This window comes from Grus americana, chromosome 1 (genome assembly GCF_028858705.1).
Source record: "Grus americana isolate bGruAme1 chromosome 1, bGruAme1.mat, whole genome shotgun sequence".
NCBI classification, from domain to species: Eukaryota; Metazoa; Chordata; class Aves; order Gruiformes; family Gruidae; genus Grus; species Grus americana.
The window spans coordinates 55,814,973-55,834,793 of NC_072852.1; the positions used below are offsets into that span (position 1 = coordinate 55,814,973).

The following is a 19,821-nucleotide window of genomic DNA, read 5'->3' on the forward strand; positions in this document are numbered from 1 at the left end:
CCCCTCTTTCAGTTTAAAGCCATTACCCCTTGTCCTGTCACTACATGCCCTTGTAAACAGTCCCTCTTCAAGGGTAAATACTCACTACTGCAGTTGTTGCCCAAAGAAAGATCAAAACAACATTGGATGAATTGAACCAAAGTATAATACTTACAAATAAGGAGAAGAAAAAATTATCTTCTAGGTGAATTTATTTGCCAAACATTCTACTAACAATCTAAGGGATTAAATAAAAGAACCTTTTAACATTCTTATAATACGTACTGCAAAAGCAAAGTTGAAAACAGCTTCTTTGGAGGGCAGATATTCTTTAATGACAAGGAGTAAGGACAATGCTGTTGGTCTTCGGGGAGGAGGGAAGGGGGTGTGTTTGTTTTGTTTGTTAGTTTAGGTTGGTTTTAAATGCCAACAATTTACAGAAGCTGGGTTGATTCTCAGATAAGTGGATGTGTCAAAGCTAGAATACTAGTCAGTGACATTGCATCTGCACCTGTTTTTATTGTGCATGTAAGCTCGGAGCAACAATCTTCAAGCTCTTAATTTCATGAAGGGGATCCTAACAGCAGTAAGTATGTACACAAATACCGTTGTGGTAGCCTAATCTCGCAGAACTATTTGAAAAGTAGCATGGTATCCAAGTGAACTGCATATATTTTTGCAGAGCTGTCAGGTATCACGTTGATGCCAAGGAAAACCAAACACGTAGGTGCAAAAGCAGCCGTCCAAACTGTACTCAGAGGTAAGAGACTGATGTTAACTTACTGTCTCCAGCAAACAGAGGAACCTGCAGCACCATATCAAGTGAGAAATAAATACACAGGGAAATTTTTTTGTTCTAATAGAAAGGGATGGATCCCAACATAGGTGATAAAGCCAAAAGCTAAAATTGTGAATGGCATAGGAAGGAGTTGAAAGAAATTCCACCATTTGCCACAGGCACATTTGGGAGAAGAACTATATATATCCACTGCATATAATTCAAAAAATAGAGGACACATTTCAGACTGAACCACACATTTGCACTTTCACTAAATGCACCATTTTTATATAAGCATGCTGATGAGATTATCTGAAAAGAGGATTAAGAATGACTTGGTCACTTCAGAGGTCAGTGGTTTTTAGTATCAAATACACTGTTAAATAAGTAAATACCAAGTAATACATGTTGCAGGTAGGACATTGCCTATTACAAAGAAATAGCTCAGGCACAAACTAGCACTCTCCCCTCCCTGCATCTGAATCTAAAGGATTCTGAAGCAGCCAAAAAAAATTTATGAGCTTTGCAGGTCTCTTCAGATACAGGTTATGAAAGGGAATTAATGAGTTCTTTTCCTAGAAAGTCAAGGTGTCTTAGTATCTTCCCTATAACTCGGGCCCATCAGGATGGATCTTTCCATTATTGTGAAAAGTCTTTTCTTTTAGTTTGAGCCGATTCCCCATTCATGAAAGCCCCAGAGCAAGTTCTACACAACAAAGATGTGCATTTTACTAAAACCCAGCTGTTTATTATTTAGCACTCCCAACTTCTCTAAATTCTTGATATGGTTAAACAAAGACAAAAGGGGTCAACTATGATTACTCAAGTCCTCCCTCTCACATTGAGAAACCTATTAGACATTAGACTTCAGAACAGCACTGTAATAACGGTAGCTCTGCTGGAGTTAAAGGAGCTCTGCTATTTCATACAAGATGATGATCCAGAACACAATTCAAATTGAATTAAAAAAATACTATACCCCATTTGGCCTGCCACAGCACTGACCATATATTTTGTAACGGGAGACTTAGAAAAGAAGGCATTTAGCAACATAAAACATATGTGAAAATAGAAAGGCTTTTAAGATTTGAAATCTGATGCTTGGAAATAAGAATGAAAGCTTTAATACACTCCCTACGTGCTGATTCATGCTGTTGCAGCTACTCTTTATACCTAGAGGGTCATTTGCTCAGTAACAATTGTAAAGTGACAACAGCAAGCACTTTGGAAGTGCCTGTCCTTCCAACATTCACACATGGATACAAAAGCCAACCCCAATCTAATCAGTACGTGAACGCCCAGCGTTCCAAGTCCAGTGCAAAGGATCCGTAGTGACATGACCCAAGTGCTCAGTCACATTATCTACATTGAACAGCCACTGAAGTCCTTGTAGAATGGCATACAGAATGAGTTCTTGCCACTAATTATCCTCCTCTTTTTTTTCCTAAATATCAGATTCCCCTCCCCAACCTTTGTCCTCTGACATCCCATCCCCAGCTACTGAAAAAGAGATGCAGTCATCTTACTGTTTGTTTGTGTAGTTTAGCCCACTCCAGGGCTCCCATGTACAGACCATCCAACTGTGCAATAATATAGCCAGCATGCCTCCAAAAGGGGTCATCCTTATTATTTCTGATTTGTTGTCTTGTCCATTGATCTTGTTTCCTGCAGAGGAACAAACAGGTTGGGGTTTTCTTGTTTTTTGTTCTAGAGTATCATTGATAATGCAGGGAAGGGACAAATTTATTATGACCCAGATGATCCAAAACACCTTCCTAGTGTTCTGAGGCAAACCATGCTTTGGAAATCCTGCAGACATAAACGTTATATCCTCTGGGTGTAAATGTTCAGATCCATGCAGCATACCCTACAGTAGTGTGCCTCTACCAGACTTTAGTATCAAAGAAAGAGTTGGACTCCGCCTCTGTGAGGGACTCTGCTACATCAGATCCAGCATGCCCTTATGGTCAGTAAAGGGAAACAAGCGTTTGATAGGTCAGATGAACCATTCCCTTTTAAATGCCTATTTAAGGATAAATTAGACTGACCTTTGAAGACCCTATTTCTCTCCCCTACGTACAAGTGCAATGAAGGTGTGCTGCTGGTAGTACTCAAACACTGCCTAAGAACCATTGCTATCCTCCCCCGAGGAAAAGGTGGGAGGCCAAAACACAACCATCCCATGTGCCAAATCCAATCAAGAGGTTACTAGCCAAATAACCCAGGTTTGGAGCATGAGGCAACATTAGCTCAACAGACCCTAGGGGAAGAGCAACCAACATTACAACGATGTCCCAGCGTTCCCCCCTTTGCTGTGTACAAAGGGCCACGGAAGAGCCACAGTTGTTAGAGTAAGTCAGGACCAGATTCCAGCCTCTTCCATCCTCCTGTATCTATCTATCCATCCAGCATTACATACAGCAGCAAAAAAAGAGAGAGAATGAACCTGGTAAGGAAGCAAACTCTTCCAGCAGTCTATGGGTAACAAAACCAGCCAGAATTAGCTTTCTGAAAGTAACAAGTATGTCAGAGGAAATAGGTATATGGTCAGAGCATGCAGGGCTAAAGACTTTCACAATGCAGCAGCAGTGTTGCAAGAATACTATTAAGTGAAGCAGCAATGCAGGAGTCCAGGACATAAGCAACAGAAAAATGATACAAGGCCACCTAGTATTTCCCCCATCCTCCAACAACGCATCTTGGGGGATACATCTGCTATGCTGAGTCATTCCGGAAAAAAAACCCATACATATTAATATGGTAGCTAGCCCATTTTTCTCACAAGGACAGCAATGCTGAAGAGTGATAGTAAGGAAGCACTGAGATTTTTTTCTTTCTCTTCTTTTTGGATACGTTAAAACCAAACAGCTTTATGTATGTGCACCAATAACAATTAGATACATAACCCCTTGTGGAAAGCACAAGACAAGGGAAAGATGGAAAAAATAGTTCCCAGAAATGACCAAAGTTTCATGGAAGTATTTGTAATGGAAGAAAATGTAAGTCTAAGGAGATTTAAGCAAGTGGTAATCACAGTTGAGTTTCCCAGTACCTGGCCTGGTTCTTCTCCCACTTGTAGTTTCCCACCAGTGTAGCTGCATTATTTGAGCAGAATTACTTTTGATTTATAGAGCTGAAGAGAAAAGGGAATCAGGACTTTTGTGATTAGAACAGAATTTACGTCAGTGGTAGAATAAACAAAATGCTAACCTAACAGAGCAAGGAAAGGATACACAGTGCTAAAAAGATTAAGTGCCAAGAGACCACACTGTTCAGTGTAACATTCACAATATCAGCTTTTTAGAAAAGGATTTTGACTAGAATTACGTTCAGAATTCATTGGCATTATCCACACCTCTTTGTAGCAATAGTTTTAAATACTTCTTTGCAATAATCAGAATTAGGGAAGGGCATATGCTGCTCTTCATGTTTAGCACTTTTTTTCATACTAACAGCATTCAAAGGGAAAGGAAGCATATATTTTATTTAGCTCATAAGGAAGAGAATAAATAACCCTCGATAATTCTATCACTGTCCAACCCCAAGTCTTGAATAATTTCTTTTCTAATAACTAAATACATACGCCATAAAGTTCTGAACTCCACTTCGAATGGTGGGATTCTTAATTAACTGCGGATACATATTTGCAGCATGGTCATACATGTGCCTGAAAGAACAAGAGTAGCAGAAGTTATTCTTTTGCATCCACCCTTCCTTTTGCTTACCAACCCACTGGTCAATAAGCATTGACAAACAAGCACCACAGTCCACAAAATAAGCTTTTCCTAATCACAGAAATTACTACATATCTTTAATGCATGACAAACAGGAAAGGTAACAAATGGATCGCTGAAATTTAACTTAAACAGCCTCGCTAATACCTGCTCAAACTGCTGTACAATGGAAAGAGAAGCAAGAATGAGATTGAACTACTTCACAGCAAAACTTTACATTCAGGGAATAGTTGTAGGCCAGAAGCATCTTGGAAGCCTTAGCACATTAAAGTCACAACAAAAATAGTTTACTGGAGAGCTATTCTATTTGTAACCAAGAAAACAGAGGTGAGAATGTAATTTGCTGATTCAGTTGAGAGAGACAATTTCAGCCTGAAATCTAGCAGGTTTTACTTACCATTAACCATGTTCCTTCCTTACTGATTAAGCTAAATACCTCTATTTTAAAGCGTGTATATGTTGATCCTACATGTTCCCACAGAAACTCCCTAAACAGATTCAACTTATTGGAGACCAAAATTATTGTGATGTTTTTTGTTGAATTCAGTTAGCTGTTTCATTCCCATTAACTAAGAGAAACAAAAGCTGTACAGTTTTTTTGGTTGGTTGATTGGTGGGTTTTTTTGATTGTTTTGTTGAAGTGAAGCACTTTACATTTCAAGATGCAATCAACTGCCAAAAATTGCTCAGGATCCCAAAAGTTAAAATTACCCTTCCATTTTAGGTCAAATGTAACTCTCTGGTTCAAGCCAAAACAGAACTTTTGGATTTTTTCATTCTGTTCATTTTCTTCCTATCAACATTTCATAGTTTGGGTCAATTTTTTTCAGCCACTGAATAAAAAAAACCCAAAAACTTTAAAACATAAAAAGAAGGAGGGGAGAGAAATACTTAGTTCTAGGTGGAAATCAGCAGAAAATTATTTCACTGAGGTCTGGAATCGGTAGAGCTACATCAGTCATCAGTAGAATTAGCTCCTACCAAGTGCCAAGAGAAAGAAAACAGAACTAACATACCAGCCTCAAGGAAAGTACATGCCAGCGGGACAGAATTCCCTATATTAAAACTCACAAGGCCAACTTCCTCCAAGAGGGATGCAGATGGGAGCTCTTCCCAGTTTCCCTTAGGGCATAATTTGAGAATATAGCCAGAGATGACTGAATGGTTTGCTGATAATTAGAGAATCAACCATTGACCTTCTCCCCTCTCTTTCTGTCCCCTGTCCCATTCCCAGCTGTTTAAGTACTTGATTGCATGACCCTGCTGCCTTAGCTCTGGTACCTTGCTGACTGCCAAATCTAATTGTCAGTATACATTCAGGCAAAACACCAGCCCAGCAAAAAAGAGAATATATTTTCCTGGCAGCTTGTAGTTTGATTTAGGTTTTTATGTAGACAGATAAACAACAGAGGTGGTGCAAGAAGACAGCTATCTACTGTGTTAGTAAATGAACTGATGCATGAAAGGGTCTGATCAGTGCCAGGGCAGACACAAGTTGGGTGGAATTGGATCTGCGGAGAAAGGAGCTGGGGCAAGAGAAGGGAGCATTCAGCAGCTTTGCACTATTACACCTTTCAAGAAACTGCAGCTATAATATCAATTTTAGTTCTAGAGTTTCCTGTCTTCCATTTAACACAAGACTATATGCCATAATCGTAACCTACTTCTTGAAGAGGACAATAAAGTTGAAGAAACAGATCAAAAGTCTCCACCCCTGCAATCACAGAGAATTTGGCAAATAAAAATTCCAGGTAATTTTAGGAAGTATAGAGTATGTTACGCTATAATTTCCTGCAAGTCAGAGCTCTCATGGCACTAGAGAAGAGGAGCAAATAGCACGAGACAGTCCATCTGGCAGATGGTCTTTTAGGGATGAGAAACACTTGAGGATAAAAACCAGCCAGGATACTACTCTAATCACTGCCTGGGCCAGGACAGATGATCAGGCTTCCAGGTTCAACCATTAGCTCTACTCTCCATTTTGCACTCAAAGGTTATGCAACACAAGGCAGATTTTACACTTAGTATCTTTAAGCTATGATGACTGATGTAAAGACTGGGTTAGTTCAGAATCAGGGGACTGAAAAAAGCTTCTTTAATGGCCTTCCTCCTCTGCTATCAGAGGACATACAATTCCTGGAATTGATTTTTCTTTTTTAAATACCCAAGGTTATTGAGAATTTTTCCCCTAGTTGCTCTGTTTTTTTGGGGGTTTTTTTGTTTTGGTTTGGTTTTTGGGGGTTTGTTTTGGTTGTTCTGGGGTTTTTTTGCTTTAACAAAGCTTCTATGTGCATGGCTTGCATGTTTTGTAAGGGTATTATCCTCTGAAGTAAATTGGATCATTATAGTAAGGTAAGGCTTTGCAACTGTATCTACAACCAAATGCAAGGCAATTACAAAGCTGGGACAGGAATTCAAAGTCCAAAAACAGCAAAGCAGAGCCCTGCTTCTTCAAATTAGAGAGGAAGATGACAGGACTCAGGTCAGCTGAGGTTATATAAAAAAAGAGTGCAATTAATGTTGCTTCAAATTTAAATACTGCTCTTAGGCACCTGGCATGCCCCAGTTGGAACTGATTAAAAGTATACGCTTAACATCACAGATTTGGATGTGCTCTGCCATTGACAAAGTAAAGTGAGGCCTCATTAACGCTTCTCTGTGTGTAATGGGGGAAGAGAATTCATACTCAAGAAAACCAGAGCAAACATCTTTGGCTGGATGACAGGACTGGACCTTACAGAGAGGTGAGAGACTGAGGATAAGAACAAATGTCTGGATCTCCAGACACCACAGACACTAGAATTAGATTTATCCCACCTCTATGTGTTTTCAAAATAGACAGCTACTATCTGAATTAGGTGCCAACACTAGAAAGATGAATCATGCTCTAGAAAAGGCTTGTGTTTCTACCCTCACTGGTAAATGGGTTTGACTAGCTCAGCTATTGCTTTGTCTACCACTGACTTATACAGCTAGAGCTGAAATTAATTCTTCCCCAGTAATCTCAGATAAGACAGTCCCAGCATGTTTTGTATTTTGATTTTTTTTTTTAACTTGGTTGTCTTACATTCTGCTTAGGTTCCTATTCAGGACAAAGCATACACTTTTAAGAGAGATATTTTGTCACACTCTTGCTCACATGATGAGGCCTAGCTGTGTCTAAAAGCCCTCCTTCATGTCCTAAGTGTAATGCAAGAACTGAGCTAGCTGAGAATTCCTGAAGGTCTCCAAATTGCAGGCACTGTCAAGTTGGAGCTCCTGCTCAACAGACAGCTTCTGCAGGAACCTGTACTTCAACTGGCATCAGGCATGCAACATATCCTTCCTATTAATGCATCACAGAGCTCTTCCTAGTAGGACTTCAGGGTTTCCGCAAAGAGCCCCCTCCCGGGTCATCTCTACTTCGTTAAGTCATTATCACAAATGGATGCAATAGAGCTGGAGACCCTGGAGTTGTTCAGGCTACAGGTAGCAATGTGCTAGTGGGCACTTCAATTACCAGGCATGCCCAATGTTTTCACAGTGGAGGGCTGTGCCACCCGCGGTGGTGCTTGTACATGCAAGTGACACAAGCGTCTTCAGTCCGGTAGCTAAGTGGTTTTTGATCCAAGTAAAGCCTTCCTCACAGCCAAACACATTGTTACACACTTCCTTGTTGTTACCAAGTTTTTTAGAAGGAAGGTTGAGCTGTGTGCAGCTACTGTGGGCATTGATGTGTGCAAAAGCAGAGTGTGTTTAGAGACACCTTCTCATAAAAGAAGTCCCCATGGTGCTAGAGACTTTCCCTGAAGAGAGGGTAGGGCAGTCTGATGGGAATAGTTAGAGATTGGGAAAGAATGTTTCCCGGTTTTACTTCAGAAGACTTGTGTAACTGTCCCAAATAAAGAACATCTGCCTGCATGTTAATTAGGATTTGTCAATCTCTAGGCAAGACAAAGAAGGAGAAATAGAGCTCTGAAAGCCATCTTAACATCTGCAAACTTAGTGAGTTCTCACTACTCCTACAGTTCAGGAAATTGCAAACACACTGTGTAAAAGGATTCATGAGTTGCAGTTTGCTGAATAAAAAACCACCAAGGTCATGCAGCTAAAACCTGAAGTAATAGGTTCTCTGTCTTCTCATGGGTCAGAGGACTACATCACTAATTCATCTTTGCTCCTCAGCTGGAGTATTTTCAATAGGTATTCTTAGCTTCAAAGAGAATCCCTCTTTATCCAGAATGGCTTTACATGACCTGACAGAAAAAGCTTTATTCACAACCCCCAGTAAGAAATATGCTTCCACTGCAGGTACAGATGTACAATGGTGCAAAGACATAGCCAAAACCCCAATTCAGATGATATGTGTAATATTTGATAGCCATTTTAATGATAGTAAGCATTTTCAGGTTTTGCACTGTCAGAGGATTTCTCAGTGGATTTCCTCAGAAAAGAGTCTTTGGCTACTTCTGGTTTTGCATCTTAACCCGCTCTCACACGTAAACTCCTTTAAAACAGTTGAGTTTCCCACTTCACTTAAAAGCCAAAGTCTCAAACCCTACCTTTCCAAATTGATACAAACCCTCACTTCACTTTAAGATCTGTGTTCATTACTATTTCCACTATATCCACTTCTCTACAAAGGGCCACTCAGTGCTGGACTGGTAGCCCTCCAGTAACAACAGCTAGGGCTAGAAACCAGCCTCAGTAAGCACCTGGCCTGAAGAAGGCGAAAGCCTTGAGTGGAATAACTTAAAAGTACCTTCACTTCTGTGAATCTTCACTTAACACCTGTAGGAAAAACAAAGGGGAAAAACTCCCTCTCCTAAACCTAAGCATAGACTAAGACATCAGATTGTGTCCGCAAGGACTTTGTTTCATATTCAAACCATGCTTAAAAGAATGGGCGTATACTTAAATTTGTTTAAAAGACAGTCAGGAAGATTTATAAATCTACTCTGGAGGCAGAAGAGGAACAGGACGTGGGTTGTTCCTACCAGAACATCTAAATACTTGCCATCTAATTGGCCTTAGCATGGATTGGGCTTTCTGTGTAGCAAGACAAGCTTTAAGCTTAACCACTTAGAGATTAGTACATCTAGGTGAAGCCTCAGTGGAAAAAAAAAAATCTGTTGAGCAACACTCAATTTTAACAATATTCTAAATGTAATGCTAGCATCCCCCAGATCCATACATAGTTTACGTAAACTGACTGAATAGCACATGACAGTAACCTCTCATGCCAAATAATCCTACAACATACATCCAGATCTCATGTACTTAATTTTCTTTCCTGCCTAGAGTACAGGTTGTACACTCAGAACTCCAGGCTTCCTTTACTCTTTCCCTCAGAAGCATTTTGTTATTGACAAGTACTACATTATTGACTTTCCTTTATACTCTGGAGAGGCAGCTAGCTCTCTGGAAAGTCTACTACAGAGTCACATTAACATATCATATGATCAGAGAACTATTCATAAATCTTAACTGATCTTAAAATGTCTTACTAATTAAATTAATATCATCTTGTCCAGCAGCCATATCTGACAATTGTTCAGTCAACCCTCCCCTGCTGGCCTGTTTAACGCAGTCTATGGGTATTTATTTCAGTGTTCTGGAAGCAAAGCTGGTGAAGCCAAATGAATGTCACTGCATCCATCACAAGCATCTCCCAACTATTCCCCAGCCATGCATCAGGATTTGGGAATTTTTCGTCTCCTGTGACTAAGTTGATAGAGGAAAAAGATGGAACTTGTTCAACAAGCAGCCACAGGTCATGTTCTTAGCTGTATCACCAGCTATATCCTATCAGCTCGCATGTCATAGTGCCAATCTGTCTTCCAATTTAGTCAAGGAAAGAACAGGGTTTGGTTTTGGATGGTTTTTTTTTGGTCGGTTGTTGTTTTGGGTGGTTTGGGTTTTTTTAGGAAAAAAATGCTCTGGATTCATAACAAGTACAAAATTCTGTCAGTTTTCATAGATCTGCATTGTGGGAGAGATTCAGTCCCTCAACTTCTCTTCAAAGGGCTGGTACACTGACCCTTCTAGACACAACAGTCTACCTTCAGGCCTATCAGTATATATATTTTTTAACTTGTCCAAGAGAGACTAAACTCAATGCTGTGAGGTTTCAGTATGTGCTCCCCAGCAGTTTCTTGACAGTGTTTGCTGAAAAAGGTCCTCAAGGAAGCCCTGCAGCCCTTGCTAGCAACATTTCTCTGTGCCTGACCTGCTCTCAGTTGTCTCATCTGTTGTTGGTCAGTCACCTAACCATAGGCTGGGGAAATGTCCTCTTCTGTCATTCTTGTATTTATGTACGTATGAGACTCTGTTGTGATTGAAAAATGCCTTTCATGTCGACTGTTACCTCACTGTATGGTTCACCTGTTCTTTCTGTAAACTCTTCTTCCATTTTTATTAGCAACTCAATCAATTTTTTTTCTGCTACCCCTTTTATAATTCTTTACACCGTAGGGCTTACACACTTCCTTACACATTATTCTGTGATTACATTACTTAATCAGTAATATAGATACAGTACTCATCTATCTCACCAAGGTGTTAGGAGAGCCTGCAGGATGAGAAGAGGGCACATCTTGATCCCATAATGAAGAAGCTATACTTCATACCTGCTACTAATTAAAAGAACAGCACATAACTGCAAAATGTATGGTTAGTTTAAATGGATAGGAATTAAGGGAAATGAAAAAAAAAAATAAAAAACTCACAAGTACAGAAATCCACTGGAAGTGTCATAAGCTGAGTTGCTTCCCAAGGTACTTACGGAGCTGTGAGATAGCCTTCCAAGAAGCCAGCTGCATACATGATATCTTCATTCCTTAAGGTCTGACTGCCATAGCCTGCTCTGATCTCCAGAACTCCCCAACCTGTTGTCTGTATAGTGTTGTTGTAGAAACCATAGGCATCTCCACTCCTGTCCAGTGTATTCTTGACCTGAAGTGTTTTTTCAGCTCTATTCCAGTACACAGTTGCATAGCGGATTTCTATGGTGAAGAAGAAAGTGTGCAAGGGAAACAAACAAACATGACTAGGTATTTGCCATCTAATACTGAAATGTCATGACAATATTTTGGCAATTTAAAAAAGTTAATTTGATAGCTTTCCATCAGGTTTAGTTCTACCATGGAGAGCAACACTAATGTTAACATAATGAAAAGTTGCACGAGAATTGGAGTTTTACCAAGACAAAAGTTTACAGCTAAATATTCTCATGTTACTCTTCTGGAAATTATCTACAACTCTTTCAGTTTAGAGCTCCAACATAGCTGAGACTTGCCATAAGATTTAGAAAAGTATTTCCTTACCTGGCCCAGAAAAAAAAATCTAAACAAATCTTATTGAAAGTAACTTTAGAAGACAGCATGCCTTAGCAAGTGCAAAGGATAAGCTACTGTTGACTTTGTTCTCCACCTGAAGATTCAAAAGGCTACGGAAGTTTTCTACACTGTCTTTCTGGGCAACTAATCCTGGAGATAGCATTACTGAACAGGAGCATTAAAACTCTGTAGATCACAGGCTTAAGGACAAAAGCACCACAGGCATGCAATCCTTTAAGACACACAATTCCTATCACCCAGCTGGAATAGAATCGATCCCAAGTGTGAAATGAACAGGAAGGAAGGGCACTAGACTGCTCAGAGTTCTGCTTGGACTGCTATTTAAGAAACATTCTTCATTAGCTGGATTTTAATCCTGCTGAGCTGAAGAACAAAGAGCAAGGTAAACTGCTTTCCAAAAAAAAAAAAAAAATCCTACAATTCTAATTCAACCTTCCCTAAGATGGGACCTGATTACATCAGATATCTATTCATGACCAATCAAATCACTACTACAGTGATTGCAAGTGAAAAGAGTTCAAAAAATCATGAAAAATTATTTTTAAAGTTTTAAGGGATAACAAACACTCATAAACACTTTCAACTACTGAGAAACTAGCAATGTTTTTATTCCCCTGACCCTTCTCCAATATGTAGCAACTAGTCTTGCCAGTTTATAGCAGGAAATTACAATTTGGTTACTAGTCCTCACAATTCATTTTGTGCATCATGCTCACAACAGATGCAAAATAGAGAGCTAGATCTAATTCTGGATGAGGTATGTAATTAAGCAGCTAGCTTGATTTCAAATTAAGTGCACTCACTTTATTCAGTACTCTAAAACATAAGGAAGCTAGTTTTATGAAGAGCCATGACATATTTGAATAAAAAAGCAAAAGCTTTCCAAGAACCGAACTCTTTCTCCAATTAATCACTTTTTCACATAGCAGTTACTCAGTTTCTTTAAGACAGTTTCCATCCATTTTACCAGACTGTTGAATAATCTGTGTCATTCAACAGCCAGAAAGCTGTTCTCTCCTAGGGTTCCAGCAAGAAGAGCTAAAACTGTTTATTACCAATAATGACAAAATGGTTGAGGTTGGAGGGGACCTCTGGAAGTCATCTTGTCCAACTTCCCTGCTCAAGCAGGGTCACCTAGAGCAAGCTGCGCAGGGTCATGTCCGCGTGACTTTTAAGTATCTCCAAGGATGGATTTTTACAACCTCTCTGGGCAACCTGTACCAGTGCTTGCTCCCCCTCACAGTAAAAAAGTGTCTCCTGATGTTCAGAGAGAACCTCCTGTGTTTCAGTTTGTGCCCTCTGGTCCCGTCACTGGGCATCACTGAAAAGAACCTGGCTCCATCTACTTTACACTCTCCCTTCAAGTATTTTTACACATTGATAAGATCCCCCTTGCGTCTTCTCTCCTCCAGGTGGAGCAGTCCCAGCTGTCAGCCATTCCTCACAGGAGAGATGCTCCAGTCCCTTGCTCACCTTCGTAGCCCTTTGCCACACTCTCTCCAGTAGCTCCAGATCTCTTTTGTACTGAGGAGCCCAGAAACGGATCCAGCACTCCAAGCATTTCCTTACCAATGCTGAGCAGAGGGGAACGATCACCTCCCTCGACCTGCTGGCAACACTTTTCCTGATGCAGCTCAGAAGAGAGTTATCCTTTTTTGCCATAAGGGCACACTGGTGGCTCACATTCAACTTGGCGTCCACCAGGACACCCATGCCCTTTTCTGCAAAGCCGCTTTCAAAATGGTCAGCCCCCAGCATATGCTGGTACATGGGGTTCTTCCTCCCCGGGTGCAGGACTTGGCATTTCCCTTTGTTGAACTACACAAGGTTCCTGTCAGCCCATTTCTCTGGCCTGTTGAGGTCTCTCTGAATGGCAGCATTACCCTCTGATGTATGAGCCACTCCTCCCAGTTTTGTATCATCAGCAAACTTGCTGAGGGACACTCTGCCCCATCACCCAGATCATTAAGGAAGATGCTGAACAGTATCGACCCCTTGCATACACCACTAGTTACTGGCCTCCAGCTTTGTACCACTATGTCAGTCTTCATGATGTACTAGAGACTTCTCATTTGAACAGGAAAAGCATTAGCAAGAACAGATTTTTAATAGGGAAGGAATTGGTGTGGGTTTTTTTCCCTTCTATGAATAGAAGTTTTTACACGAATCTCTATTTAGAGATGAAGTCAGTTCAGGGACTTGGAACACAGTGTTTAAAAACATGTTTTTCATCTGCCAGGTACTGAGGCTATTTAAAGGACTGAGACATGACAAATTCTGGATATCTCCAAGCAGCTGTAATCTTATTTTTCTGTTGTCTCCTTAACTATCTTCTAGTAATACATGGGGTAATTGCTGCTTTAGCTTAAGCGTAAACATGGGAGTCACTCAGACTGAAAAAAAAAAAAAGAAATCTATAAAAGAACAGACTGATAAGGGTCATCACCAAAAAGAGCCAAAGGCCATCTTACAAAGCTAAAGCTCACGTAAGCAAAGAGGTCAGGGAAAGGGAGGTCCTGTGAAGAAGTGGTGCAATGGGTTGGTGCAGAACACAACTAACCTGCCCAGCAGTAAAGGGAAAGGTTGATTCCCAACCAAGATGCCCACTGCAGGGTGGAGGAGAGTCAGGCCACGTGCCCAGTACACAAAGACAGCTGAGGAATGGGTAAAAAGAGCAAGAACAAAGTAGGGGAAAAGATGATCTTCTCATCCTTTCAGTAGGCTGTGGAGAAGTAGCAAGTAGTCAAGAGGAACCAGGGCAGCTGGGTATTGTTGTTAGTGCCCACACACTAAATAGATAAGTCAAAGAAACTTTGTTCTGCCTAAAGTAAAACAGGCGTTGCTTTCTTTTTTGAAAGAAGGCTGATGCCAGTGCCAGACAGACTGATCTGACACAGGTATTCTAACACGGCAGGCTCTGTTTCTTTGTTTTATGCTCTGCCAGAGCATGAACATGCAGAGCTATTTTCAAAAGTCAGAACAAACTTTAAAATTACCCTTGGAGTTTGCCCTGCCCCAACTTCACTATATGACAAATTTAAACTGAAGAAAACCAGGACTAGAATAAGATGGGAGAGAAGGGGAAACATTAAATTACAGGATAATTTGCAAGAAACCTGGAGAGGCCTTTAGAGGAACAACATCAAGGTAGCTGTGAGAGGTGGCTTAACAATGAAACTGGAAAAGACCATTTCCCTTTACTGGTTCCCCTCCCCCCAAACTCATTCACTCATTGTCCCATTTTACCTCATTAATTTTTATGTCTGTTTCTGCACATCTAATTGCCCTGGTCTAAAGTGTCAAAATACCTACATACGAAATTGCTATGTTTATTTCAAAGAACATATAATCATACAGTAATTGTTATAATTTAGAAGATAAGTCTTTATCTTGCTACAGATGGAGTTAAAGCTACAAGCTTATACATCTCTGTACACTTAAAACATGCTTACACTACAATGTAATCTAACCATTTGCTATCACCCAATCTGTTACAATTTTTATCTGCGTTCATCTAAACTAGCAGCACTACCTTTGCCAAGAAAGCCATCCAGAACTGAAGTATAACATGGAATATAGATATACAAGAAGAAACTGCACATTTCCAAACAATCTCCTATGTGTTCTGCAACAGAAACCTTCCCCTTGAATAATGCTGGCATTTTTATATTTATTTTTGAAGGGTGAGGCAGGGGCCCTGGCATTTCTTATCCCAGCAGTTGTACTGGTAACTTCTTACATATGAATCAAATGCAACATCTCCATGAATCTAAAAGTCATCCTTTTATCATCAAAGTTAGACTACCCAGTGTGTTTCAGCCTATTGCCTGCTCTCTGGACTCTGAAAAACAAGACAATGATAATCTGTGGCTATTCCATAACAGTATTGCTTAGAATAACCTAAATAACAAGCCAAAGCACACACTATTTACTGCGATGAATGACTCAAAATCCCAGGGGATACGGTAGGTCAGTGGAGTCACTGTTCCCCTACATGCAACCAGCCAGCCAGGAGAACTGCGTGGCACCAGCGATGTGCAGTTCCACCACAACCACCAGTGTGCTGCATGGTGGGAGACAGAAGTGGAGAAGTGCAAGGACAAAACAAGCCTGGAAATAAACAAGAGTTCCTTCTCCTTTCTGCAGTCAGTAGGGACTGGGAGGACCCTTTCCTGAAAATGACTATTTTTTTAGATACATCAATGCTTCTGCCAAATAAGGATCCAGACATAGGGACTATAGTTGGGAGAGTGCTGGAATTTCTTCAGCAAGTTAAGTATCTCCTTTCTGCCAAGACTATACCCTAAACAATGGAAAAAATGAAGATATTCCAGCCCTGGCTAGGAGGTGGTAGCAGTCCCCTTGGTTTCCAGGTTGAAATGCCAAATCTGTTCTCTGCCTTTTTGGCTCAATACAGACATTGCCAAGGTTATGTTAAAAGCAGAGCTTGTCTTTTATTTGGTGGCAGCAGGAGAGTGGAAATACTTACGTGTTCATGAGAATATAGAGAAAGCAATTAAAGTAAATACTGAGAGGACTGAGGCAAGATACAAAAAAAAAGAAATCAGATGCTGAAGAGAACATGAGAGTAGCAGTAACTTGTAATGAAAGAACAGAATAGACAGAGAAGATGAGGAAGAAAAGCAAAGAACAGTATAGCCAGATGGCCCAAGACCATCTAACACACACACTATTTGATAACTGCCACTAGTATTTATTAAATAAATTACACCTACAAAAATAATGCCTGACATGCCTTAAGAATGCCAGTAAAATTTGTTAGGCAATATGCAACAGCTGCTTTTCCTCATGCTTTCCCAGTCATAAGTTGGTTTTAAAACATATATATATCTCGGTAGACTATTGGATTTTCTAATTAGATAAATTAAGAGTATTGGATTTTCTAATTAGATAAATTAACAGAACTCTCTTTTCCTTGCAGATGAAAGAGCTACAAGATTTGGAGGTGAGAATTAATATTGATATTTTTCCTTAGTCTGAGAAACAAGCTAACTCACAAGCAATGAAGCACTGGTTAGGTTGCATGTAACAAGCCAAATTAACAACTGTGAGCATCTCCTAATAATAGAAAAACCACTGGCTTCCTTAACTACTAATTTTTATCTATATTTTACATGCCTATTTTTATCTGTGTCTGTTCAAAGGTGAAGCTTTTTTTCTAAAGGTGTTCAGACGTACTTCGTAGATTCCACCTATGCACTTTCTGCTAAATAAGGAAGCTATCACTCTACCGTTTCACTGAAAACTAGTTTTGCACAACTTAAAGACAAAAAACATAGCACAAAGTTGCACATCTCCCATTTTCATTATACCCTTTCCTACAGCTAATGTTCAGTAGTAAAAATTATATTAGCACGGTATAGCATTTAAATATTTCAGGTCAACCATAGTAAGGAGCAATCTGATGTTTCTGTTCAAATTTGTAATTTGATAGAGCTTGTCTTATTTTCCCATTAAAAAATTTAGAACCATCCCTTTAACTGTTTAAAAAAGTTGTATACCTTCAAAGTACAATTGAGATTTCAAAGTACAGTTATGATTGCAATCCATTACAAAACAAACGTTAATTACTTCAGGACTTCTTTGGAGATTAGCTTAAACCACACAAGAACTTAACACGAAACCAAATAATTTTCAATTAAAGGAGTAAATGCTTTCTTGTTCTGCTTGAATATAAGCTGTTTGCATTTGCTATTCTACTGGCCTTAATTCATCCCATTTCCTCACACATTTCAGGTCTAAGTAATTTTTCAATTTGCCTCTAACAGGCCTGTCATTAATCAAAGCCTAATCCCCTGATTTGTGCTTACATGAGAGAAGCAATATTCAAATGTGAACTACAAATTAAGAGTTTGAGTCTTGTATGGTTTTCACATTCACAAGGATAATTGCTAGTAAAGCTTAGCTGATGCAGAAAACTTGTCAAAACAGTTATAGGTCCCCAGTATAGGTCATCCACAGAGGAAACAAAAATAATTTCAAAAGTTGCTTCACTAACCTCATAATCCCTAAATTTAAGTCATTTTTATGAGAGAACATGCTCTAGAAAGTTTCCAAATAGTATGATGAAGAATCTTCAAGGCATTCAAAATGCCAAAGAACAATGAACAGATTTTAAAAAAATAAATAAATATAGACAATTCACAGTGCTGAAGGCCAAGTTTACTCCACTGAATAGCCTAAAGGCATTTCTATTTGCTACTTACTAGTTTTTTACCAGTACTTCAATTATGATGTGAGGAATCAGTCAGGTATTAGCTGAAGTTACTTCACACCCTAAACTTCCTTTCACTCCCTCTGCATGATTCATGGTTGACCCTTCCTTCAGTCCTGCTAATATAGTACTAAAAGTTTTTGCCAATTCAGGTAAGATTTGAAAAGCAAGTTTCCAAGATGAGGTAGGACCATCGGCTAAATGAGATGCTTGTCATGTTTTGGACATTGAACTGTTACCTTAATTTCTCCTTGTTTTGCAGCTATTAATAAATTAACTAGGAATTTCCTAGAAGATAAACACTGAATCCAGCCCTTCAAGATCTTCAGAATTCACTGAAAGCAGCAGCAGAGGGAGATACTCTCCTTCTGAGATACGCTCCCCAACAACCTTACTGTTACCATTAATACAAATGACATCCAGAATCCTATGGGCATTCTGCTCTAAATGGCTGCTGTCACTAACTTTTACTGATCCTCCAAAAGCAGCTTTACTTTCACATACTCCACACTTGCTCAGCATCTCTTAAATTCCCTCTTTCAGCAACTCCTTTCTTTGTCCTTCCAGCTGCTGGTAAACCTGTTTCCTACTTTTAAAATTAAAAAAAAAAATTAAAAAAATCCTGTGTTCATACCTGACTGGCATGTCTTTTCTAGCACATAGTTAGCTACCCCAGTGTGTGTCCACATCCTCAAACACACCAAGGAGAAAGTAAATTTTTAAGTGGAAAGCCAAGATTCTATAGAAACCTGTGAAGCTCACTGAAATATACCATTATGGCATTTGCCAAAGTCTGCTCGCATCCAAATCTGACTCTGAAGTTGCAACAAGAATAAAGGTCTAAAATCAGGAGACAGAAAAGCTACAGCAGTTCACAGAGGAAAATCAAAAGTGTTACAAAAGTTTCAGTTATTGAATTACCCTGATTGGAGCCTTACAACTTTGAAAAAGTATATTATGCAAATACACGATGAAAAACAATCATGAGCACAAAATTAGCATGAAGTGGTATTTGTACCATAAAAAACAACTTCAATTTTTAAGTTAATCTGATATTGGTAAATTACTCTAATGGCGACGCAAGTTTTTCTACTCAGAACTAACGTCAGATCATGCACAGGTACAAATTCTGAAACACAGACAATGACCTATACCCACAAGCTAGCACTAAAACTCTGATAAAGATGCAAGTTGCAGCATGCTGTAGGCCACAGCACCAAAACGAAGTGTCCACCCTAAATGACTCCCGTGCATGCATATTATATTAAAACCCAGCACTCGAGGCAGCTTTCCCATCTGTTAAATTCTTAGTTCGGTTTCCCCTCGCCCATTCCGGGAACTGGAAAGATGTTTTGAAAGCCTGCAGGAATGAAGCGCCAGCACTTAACACCCACGAAGCACCACGGCCGAGCCTGCCCCAGCCGGCGGGCCATGAGGTGCTCTCGGAACAAGCCCATGAAGCAGTCGGGACCCTCCCCGGCAGGACGTAGGGGCTTAACAGCCGCGACGGCCCCGGCACTGCCAGGGGACAAGACCCCCTCGCCGCCTCGCACCCGTCTCCAAGGCGGCATGGGGAGCCTTTCCACCGCCCCCCCCCCCCCCCGCCCGGAGCCAGGCGGGGAGGAGGCGCAGCGAGGAGCAGCTGCTCAAGGCGAGGCGCGGAGCTCCCGGGTCCCCCGGGGCGGGCCCGAGCGAGGCGAGCTGCCTCCTCGGGAGCCGCGGCTGAGCCCCGGGCCGGGCTCCACCGGCGAGGACAGG

General features: G+C 40.3%; 1 protein-coding gene across 4 annotated transcripts in view; it reads right to left on the minus strand.

Annotated features, from left to right (window-relative positions):
* Positions 1 to 19,821, minus strand: part of PLBD1 (phospholipase B domain containing 1) — a 41,127-nt gene that overhangs the window by 20,852 nt on the left and 454 nt on the right. For 2 of the 4 annotated variants that reach the window (XM_054810508.1, XM_054810489.1), the window contains exons 1-4: positions 19,391 to 19,649; positions 11,255 to 11,474; positions 4,341 to 4,424; positions 2,284 to 2,422 (exon numbers count right to left, since the gene is read on the minus strand). In XM_054810508.1, coding sequence (XP_054666483.1) covers positions 2,284 to 2,422; positions 4,341 to 4,424; positions 11,255 to 11,474; positions 19,391 to 19,634 — 687 coding nt within the window. In that variant the 5' untranslated portion in view covers positions 19,635 to 19,649. Of the gene's footprint in view, positions 1 to 2,283; positions 2,423 to 4,340; positions 4,425 to 11,254; positions 11,475 to 19,390; positions 19,650 to 19,821 lie in introns of those variants that run through there. The other 2 variants (XM_054810499.1, XM_054810519.1) reach the window with 1 other exon arrangement.